At 40.2% G+C, this 9,110-nt stretch overlaps 1 protein-coding gene across 4 annotated transcripts; it reads left to right on the forward strand.

The window, feature by feature from the left end:
- Positions 1-458: 458 nt before the first annotated feature.
- Positions 459-9,110, forward strand: im:7151449 (complement decay-accelerating factor). 4 transcript variants are annotated; one of them, XM_062407228.1, is made up of 13 exons: positions 459-685; positions 1,999-2,184; positions 2,282-2,381; positions 3,163-3,233; positions 3,718-3,900; positions 5,928-5,978; positions 6,105-6,185; positions 6,315-6,383; positions 7,293-7,331; positions 7,405-7,446; positions 7,539-7,590; positions 8,439-8,514; positions 8,661-9,110. In XM_062407228.1, the coding sequence occupies exons 1-12, from the start codon at positions 607-609 to the stop codon at positions 8,494-8,496; spliced, it is 1,011 nt and encodes a 336-aa protein (XP_062263212.1). In that variant the 5' UTR covers positions 459-606; the 3' UTR covers positions 8,497-8,514; positions 8,661-9,110. The 4 variants fall into 4 exon arrangements, with proteins under 4 accessions (XP_062263212.1, XP_062263228.1, XP_062263221.1 ...); XM_062407244.1 differs by lacking the exon at positions 6,105-6,185 and having other exon boundaries at positions 460-685; XM_062407237.1 differs by lacking the exon at positions 8,439-8,514 and having other exon boundaries at positions 462-685.

The raw sequence follows: 9,110 nt of genomic DNA on the forward strand, positions 1-9,110 counted from the left end.
TAATAAATAAAATATTAGGCTCTGTCGGTCTAATTTTTTTTTCTACCATACTTGTGCCTGCAATCGGGGAAAACCCAGGGATCGGACCCCTGCCTGTTCAGGTGAGGCCCGATTTGTTGTCTCTCGGGTTTGAACAAATGTGTTAGTAAATCCCGACCAATTACTTGTATAATATCATATGTTTTATATAGAGAAATGTGAAATAGTGGAACAAATATGCTGCCCGTAAAGTATAAGTAGACCTGTTCACCCAAAACTGAAAATTCACTCATTATCTACTCAGCACTATGCTGATGGAGGGGTGTGTGTGTGTTGGGGGGGGGAGGGGGGTAAACAGCAGTGGATAAATAGATGGACATCCTAGACAACAGTAACTAGGAGGCGGATCACAGTGGACCATCACTTTAAGGGTGGGGCGTGTGTGTGCTTTTATTGTGAAGAGACTGTTTCACTTCCTGTCTCTCTGACTATTAAAGTGAACCTGCCCCGCTGCTTGTTCGTTGAAAAAAACTCACCGTCGCGTCTCTCACACCTCCGATGAAGAGTAACCAGGACCGAAGGGACTAGGATCACTGTGTTACTGGCCGTCTCCCTCCGCAGCAGGACATGGACTTCCTGCTGGACACCTGTGGACGGCGGAGGTGTCTGCTGGTGGTGATGCAGCTGTTAGTGTTGAAGGCAGCAGGTCAGTGAAACATCTGGAGCAGTGAGATAGTCTTTATCAAGCAACCAGGTCACGTGTTTACAACTCACCCGTTGACTTTACACGGAGAATAAAAACTTGTACTGCAATTCATAGTAACTTCACTTTAAAATGTACACGTGTAGTATTTCACTACTGCATGGGTACCCCCTCTTTGTAATGGCACAGACAAGTTGCATCAACAGCAGTAGTTATTATAGGCTTCTGTAAGTAATAATTACTATATGAGTCAGGGCCATTATTCTTATATTTGATAATGAATTATTTTACATTTAAGTTGATTTAAGTAACTCTGTTTTGGGGGGAATATTTTTCTGACGTGAGCTGAAACTGGAGGAGATAATATTTAAGCCACAAAATACAGGTCTCATTATACTTTTAGGAATGTCTCTTTAAAATGATCTAATATTAAGAAAGGATGTTGCAGCTTACATTTCTAAGTAAACATAATAATGTTTATTAAATGTATTAAACTTAATATTTTAGATTTCTCCAAAGGGAAGCTCTATAATCTTTCCTTAATGTTTTCCTTGCCAGCTTTCAAAAGGGTTTTTAAATTGTAATGATCAGTCACTTCAGTAATGATTATGGTGCCATGTTTGAAACCTAGCAATCAAACTGCAGCAGAACACAATTTTTAAACATTGACATGACTCCAACATTTATAACTCCAGACCTGAAGTCCTCCTTGAAAGTGAGAAACTGTTCATTAATGGATTCACACATTTAAAACTGGAAATCAAAGGTTTTCTCTTACGAGCTAATAACCATAACAATGATTTATCATTGTTTATAAAGGGGGATTATCTAAGCGTTCATTCTACTAAAGACAAAGTTTGGTTTTGTATTTTTTTTTTGTTATTATGCATATGTTATTTTTTTTATTATTTTTAAATAATTTTAACTCAGGCACCTAAATGTTCTTTATAATTATGGCCCATGTCTTTAAACCAGCTGCTTTTAAATGTTTTGCATGTGCCCACAGGGAGCTGAGAAACACACGTTTGTTCCACCTTGTGTTTTACAGATGCGTTTGGAAATGACATAATTCAACTTGAAGCTTGAGAACTAGAAACTTCTTTTCATTTTCAAAGTAGTTATTCACAAAATCAAACACAGGGAAATCAGATTCTCAGGTCATTTTTCTCACATGAAGGGTGCATAATGTCAAAACTATCATTTATTTATGAACTTATTCAATAATCATCATGTTTTCTGTTTGATTAACCAAAGGTGGATCGTCATGCCTGAATTTTTAATGTTGTCAATTTCTCTCTTCTCGATTTTCCCTTTAGCCAACTGTCCCAAACCTCAGGGGGGGGATCATATAGTTTTGTCAAATGAGGCCCTTCTCATGAATGAGTTCCCAGAAGGCTCGACTGCCACCGTGGAGTGTGTTCACGGATACGTTATCGACACTGGCTCCGGGGTCCTGAGCTGCACTGGTGGGAAATGGACCGAACTGGATCTCAGGTGTAAAAGTGAGTCCCGGTCTTTAACTTGATTTATAACTTCATCTACAATCTCTGTTGTTGTGTGGCTAATGACATTAGTAATATTTGTTTTATTATTTTACAGTGAAGGATTGCGGTACCCCCAAACCTCAGCCTCACTTGACTTTCAACCTCACTGAGGGAACTCTGTTTGGAGCTGAAATAGAAGTCAGATGTGAGAAAGGGTGAGTAGAAATGTGAGAGGTATTTAGTGTCTGGCTTACATGTGATATTAAATCATCTTATATTAAATGTAAAGGTGTTAAACAGCCAGACGCTCCAGCCAGACGCTCCAGGGACAACACAGAGGAGTCAGCTGGGCTCAGACATGAAAATGTTTCATATATGAAAGACACAGCAGGAGATAATGTGGGTCAGAAGAGATCAAAACAACAGGAACATGTCTGGAACACAAGGGCTGGCTCCTGGAGCCGGCAGGACGCAGGGCGGGTAACTCCTGCTGTGAAAAGCCCCAACACTGGTGGATTTAGATGGCGTGAGTGAGGAGTGGTCAAAACAAATCAGAACCATCACCCGCTCCTCTTTTTCACTCAGTTCCTTGTCTGCCATCACTTGCTCTCTGTGAGTTTTCCTGCTGTGTTCACACGGCCTGTATGAGCCTGATCGGTCTGAAAGCAGCATAAGTAGATTTTCATGTTCGAGGAGTCGTCTACCTCCTCACGCTGCTGGCAATCAGACACATGGAGTCGAGCTGGATCTCTAAAGAAATTTTAAAAAAATCCTGCAAGACAAATAGAGGCTTTCCAGAAAGTCTTACTTCATAGCTTCTCTGATTAGAAACTTGGCTCTCAGAGGGTTGTTGATATGTGAGGTGCTTGACTGAACACTGAATATAGTGTCAGACTTGGAATTACCTTTCAGTTGAATAAGTAAATCAAGGCTCTACAGTATCAACTGCTCATCAAATAAACAGGTCTGCTTCTTTTTTCCTTGGTCTGTCCTCAGATTCCAGATCAGTGGATCGAGCTTCAAAACGTGCTACGCTACAGGCTGGAGGGGAAGTGCCAAATGTGAAAGTATGTGTCTTGTTTTTTGAAACAATAAATAAGACATGCGATATTTAGTTCTTGGAAAGTATCCAGTACTAATATTGAATATTTATAAAAATCCATATTGGAGCCAAATGGTAAACAGTCGGCTACGGATGTGACCCAGACAGAAGTGGCCCTGTTGCAGGATCTTTTAAACAGGCTTGGGCCGGTGCCCGGTGTCCTTTGGCACAACGGGCCAATACTGGTGCGGACTGATTCCTTTTATCTGGGCCAGCTCCTGACTGGATATAAAAACCCAGCTCAAGGGCTGGTCCACTCCAGGCCTGAGCCAAGACACCTGCCCAAGCACGTTTTGTGGATTTGAACTCATGACGGTTCTGGGTCACATCTGGGCCAAATCATATTTGCCTGGTAGAACTCTTTGTTCTTTTGAGCAGAGTTTATACGACAGCTAATGTTTATTCTACGTTTCTTTCTCTATTGTGATATGAATGTGTTTATTTCTCAGTTGCAACGTGTGAGCACCCTGCTGCCGTGGCCAATGGCACAAGCCTGTGGGCGTCTCAAGACGAACCCACATATGGAGAAATCGTGGAGTTTGCCTGTAATGAAGGATTCACCCTCGTTGGTAGCAAGAGCATCGTGTGCAGTGATGGTGGTAGATACTCTCCTGGGCCTCCTGAATGCAGAGGTCAGTCCAAACTGCTTTCATGTGTTTATTAATCCAAAGATTACAGTTTGTCCTGTGTACTGTAGAGTGAGGGTCTTCAATGAGGTGGTTCTGTATGTTTTCACACTTTACTAAGAAACACTGCCGACCATTTTCACATCACTGATTTCTATTAATTTCACTGATTGACAATCACTCCACACGAGACAGGAACCAGCTCATTAAACAGGTGTCACCATCATTATTTTCACCATGGGGGAATTTGTGCCAATTATAACCGACACCAGACTGGATGATCATAGATATCTGAGGAGCCATGCATGTCGTGGTGTTCATGTGGAGACAAAACAAAGATGGAGCTGTGTCACCCTCAGTGAACTGAAACACAACCGAACGCTGGATATTACCCATGATTCTCGGCTTCGCTGGGCCAGAAAAGCTGCGTCAATAACAAATCCACCAAACTGTGGTTACAATTGGCGGAATATTGGAGATTTACGCTGGTTTTAAGAACTTCTAAGTCTTATTAACTGATCTACAGTTTGGTTTTACTCTTGAACTTGCTCAACCAGGATACTGTCAATTGAAGCTGTGACTTCCGATCAGTTATTTACTTCTCACACTGGAGATCGTACCCGCTCACCAAAGCTGCACAGAGTAGGACCAGACGTTTAGGGTGAGACGTGGGAATGAGAGAGGAAAGATTATCTCTATTCCAAGTCAGTGAGCCATCAAACTCCTTGAGAAGCTGCTATTTTAAATGTGCATAGTGTCGATTCAGTGTTGACACATGGTGGAGAGGCCTTGGAGAAAAGTTTGAGATAAAGATGCTTTATGTTTAGGGTCAGGAGTTGACATCCTGTCTCCGCTTGGAGATAAGACGAGCTCTCAACAAGATAATGAAGACCATCGCATAACTTAATGCATATAGACTCCTTGTCTGTTTCCTCCCTTATGGTATAATACTGAGATATTCTTACTCAATCTTTTTACTGCAGCGGGAACAGAGATGACAGTGTATTACCTAGCATGGGTATCAGGAGAAAGTATGTGTGAAAGACACAAGTTACATGTCAATCAACTCTTGTCCCCAATATGCCACACACTGATAGAGTTTGTTTATTTACACACACAAAAAAACAACACAAGATATAAAGACTGTGAACAATGTGATAATAATTCAAGGATCTGCAGGTTTCGTGCTGCAGTGAAATGCACCAGTCACAAAACTTACTGCTGGGCTGAAACATGTCAAACCACAGATATGTGGTGTAACAACTTTCCAATCTCTGTAGAAACAAACTAGGACTGGCAACACCAGCTTTATCAACCAACTCTACAGTGTAGCTTTGAGTGTCTAAAAGTTAGAAGCAGCTTTTTTTTATCCGTAATATATAGTTTTTAATTAAAAGTGCACACTCGTCTTTAAACACCACCATCCCCTCTGTGAACTCTTCTCTGAAGCAATATCACATATTTGCACATGTTATCTTTTCACCTGTCATGCATCGGCTCTCCCCAGAGGCTTTGGACTGTTCATAAAGATGGACAAAGTACATGTGAAAAATATTTTAGTTGGTTCTTATCCCACTGATGTATCTTCGATTGCTCAAATTCCAGTGTGTTTGGTTTAATTGGTAATTTAATGCGGTAAAAATGGGTTGAAATTGAATGATTGATAGCTGAAACTGACTCATGATTGGTCGAGTGTGTGTATTAGCGGGACCTCTATCCTGTGGCTCCCCCCCTCCCCCCTTCCAATTGTCAGCGTTAGTATCAGGGATATTTTGGCTTCATTTCTGGATACTGGGAGGAAGTGGAGACATGTCGTCCTTCTTTATTTCCAGTCTATATTGGTCACAGGTCAAACCTGTCCTTCACCTAACACTGCCACACACACCGGTAACATGAAGTATGGTGTGTAGCCGCGGCACACACATGTAAAATGAAATGCGTTGCCCATGCATGCTCCCCCAGCAGCTTCATAAATGATGATATATGACACTTATTGTAAACCCAGATCAATTCAGCAGTTTTCTCGTTCATAGGTGCGACAACAGGAGATAGAATAACACCAAGTCCTGCGCCCACAGCACAAGGTAGAGGAATGTTCGACACACTGAGGATCATTCAAACTCAAACTAATTTCTATGTTAAACACTCTAAACGCTCCCTTTAATCCCCTCGTTACTATGAGAAATAAAAGTCAGTGTCCACTTCCACAGATTCATCGACAATATCCACAGCTCACAGAGATAAAAGTATAACAACCAGGGCGACAGCAAGAGTCTCACCCACAGCACAAGGTACAGGAACATGTCCCCCAACAAGCCACACGCATAGATGCACACAGTTCACAAATGGCTTCTTGGGGGGGAAACTTTAGATCCAAACTCGTGCAGAACTAAGACTCCTTGTGATGCTTCTGTTCTTAGGTGTGAGACGCGCTTTGACAGAGGAAGCTTCTACAACCAGAGCTTCATCAACAACGACGTCATCTGGAGGTAGACACAGAGTTTGTTATTTCACTTGCATGACAACCTGCCTGGAATGCAAGATATTATATTATATTATATTTTTAGACAGTATGATATGTATAAAGTAACACTCAAACTTAGTGAGTCACATTTAAAAGCAGAAAGAAAATGAATATCAGTGAAAACTGCTGACTCAACACTTGGGGACAGTTATTCCCTCCACTTTTTAAGACATGTCCACAATTAGTTGAACTAATTAATGTCATGACTCTAAAAATAAGGATTTGCTAACTTGGGAATTGGGCCTATTTGTGTTCTGGCAGAAGTGAGATAGTAAAAGTAGCTGCAGTGGAACAGCAGGTTAAATGTCAGACTGTTTCCTGCCCCCTCGCAGCTACCAGATGACCACTGGAGGCTTGTGATGCTAATAACCCAACATGAAATGGCTCAATGTGTTTCTATACTTTGAGTTTTGTACAGTTTAGAGATGAGACACAGGGAAGTTGGTGAGTTCCTGGCAGAGACCTTTTTGTCAGGCTAGCTGTTTGCCTCTGTTTCCAGTCTTTATGCTAAGCTAAGCTACCCGTCTGCTGGCCGTAGCTTTGTGTCTTCCACCTGGAAGATAACACTCATATTTATGACTTGTGATTTATATTGATATTTTATGTGAGTTCCTCAGTCCTTCACCCATTTAATATGTTAATATATTTCTCCTCATCGATCCAACACAGACAAACTGAGATAAATCGGTTGAAACACCCATTTTTTTTCCTATAAACTAAATACAAAAATCTAAATAATTCAAATATGTTGTATATTACTTATACATTTAGTCATTCTTCTGTGTTCACGATGTGTTTGATGTAACTTGAACAGTCCTGCTGTTATGGCACTTTAAATATTGTTCATAGTAATAATAGGATTTTATATTTGCAGACAAACACGACGGGGGTGTGAATACTTACACAGATACTGGTAAGTTATTGAATTCCAGGTCTAACAAAGATGTGGGTTTTATTCTGTGTCTAACTATGATTGTGTCTTTCAGGATATACGCCAGTTGTCGTCTCTGTCGTATGCGTTTCACTAGGTAATGTGTTATTTTTCTGGTTGGAATTCACATTCTAGCTGAATATTGCACTTGAAATACAATATACATTAAATATTTTCTTTTCTCAACAGTTGCAACTATACTTGTGTTCGGTTTACACAAGTTTCTTCAGAGGAAAAAAGGGTGAGATTTAATTATTTGTTCTAACCTCTTTCATGCATGGGTCACACTATTTTCTATTTACCCTTCTGTTAGTTTTTTTCTGCTCCTTTCATCTTTTGATATTCTGCATACAGTTCAATATGAGAACGTATTTCTCTGAGCAAACGTGCAGTGAGTTAACACAAGGTCGCTCTGCAGCAGGCTCAGCTTTTTCCAGTTTTCCACAGCTTTTTAGCTTATGACCCCTAAAAGGAAATCTAGACATCTGTGTTTCCAGACTTGTGCTGAGGAATGAGGGAAGTCAACAGGAAATCCTTTAACACATAATAACCAGGTGTGACGTAAGAACTCGTGTTAGCACAGTTATTTCCTCCAATGCATAAACTAAAATATATAAGTAAGACTAAAAGTGAGAAATACAAGAAAATCTTAGCACGCTTGTACATTCTTACTTTCCAACTCTTGTCATATTAACAATGTAGAAATTGGCTTTTATGTGAAAACCTTTTGTTTGACTTCCATGTGACCTGCATTTGACAGAAACTGTGCAGAGAGCAACAGACTTTTAGAAGTAAAATAACAGCTCGATATTCTACATTTCTAAACCAGATCGACTTTCCCTCGAACATTAATCATGCCTTTCTTTACTTATACACTCATATGCAAGCTTTTCACCTTATTAAACCAAGGTTCAACTAAATTTGAAGAATAAGTATGCTCTCAAAGCTGCAGTGACTAACACTAACACTGTGGAACACTAATCAAGAATGCAATTCAAAATAAAATACATTTTAACTATTGACATTTTAACATAACAATAATTTAAATCAACAATTCTGACTCAAATTCCTTATTTGGTGACACCATAGCTCATATGACACCAGAGAAGACCTGAAGCCGGAGTTATTACAGTTCCAAAATCTTTAGATTGCCCTTCTCACCCAGGTACCGGTCCAAAATACCTTTTAAACATTGTTTACGTGTTGATTTTCTGTTTTAAAAGTGTTCAAATAGGAAGGTTAATAATCAGCCTACAAGTGAAGCTACAAAAAGCTTGAATAACCACAAATGTCTTGTCTTGTCAACATCAGCTCCTTCAATGGAACCGTCCCTATCTGATGAAGAACATCTGTGACCCGGGGGACGGACGTGCCAGCAGACTGCGCCTCTCTGAGTCGAAAGGGACAAGCTGTTCATATTATTGCACTTCAGAGGATCAACCCTGCCCTCTGCTTTTTTTAAATTATGTATATTTTCGATTTACACATTAATTTTAACACAAAAATGTAAATATTTTTGCCACTACTATTTTGTACTTTATTTATGTAAAAGGAGAACTGGAGTAAACTTTTCCTTTTTATTTAAAAACGTATATTTTGTCTTGGACTGTTTTGTGGAAGCTTGAGTCCGTGGGTTTCTGTTATTAATGTGCTGCTTTGTCAGAGCAGCGCCTTGAACAAGGTGATTCAAGAGTCGCACAATGTGGTTAATTCAATGTGTCGAGCGCAGGGGCGACCGATAAAGATACGATCTGCGGCATT

Source organism: Platichthys flesus, chromosome 2, assembly GCF_949316205.1.
Source record: "Platichthys flesus chromosome 2, fPlaFle2.1, whole genome shotgun sequence".
NCBI classification, from domain to species: Eukaryota; Metazoa; Chordata; class Actinopteri; order Pleuronectiformes; family Pleuronectidae; genus Platichthys; species Platichthys flesus.

What these genes read in the sequence shown, in the direction of transcription:
- im:7151449 (XM_062407228.1), top strand. Translation starts at nt 607, where the DNA reads ATGGACTTCCTGCTGGACACCTGTGGACGGCGGAGGTGTCTGCTGGTG. An exon ending in AGTCTCACCCACAGCACAAG is followed by an intron (nt 6,186 to 6,314) that starts GTACAGGAACAT and finishes TTCTGTTCTTAG; the next exon opens with GTGTGAGACGCGCTTTGACA. An exon ending in GAATACTTACACAGATACTG is followed by an intron (nt 7,332 to 7,404) that starts GTAAGTTATTGA and finishes TGTGTCTTTCAG; the next exon opens with GATATACGCCAGTTGTCGTC.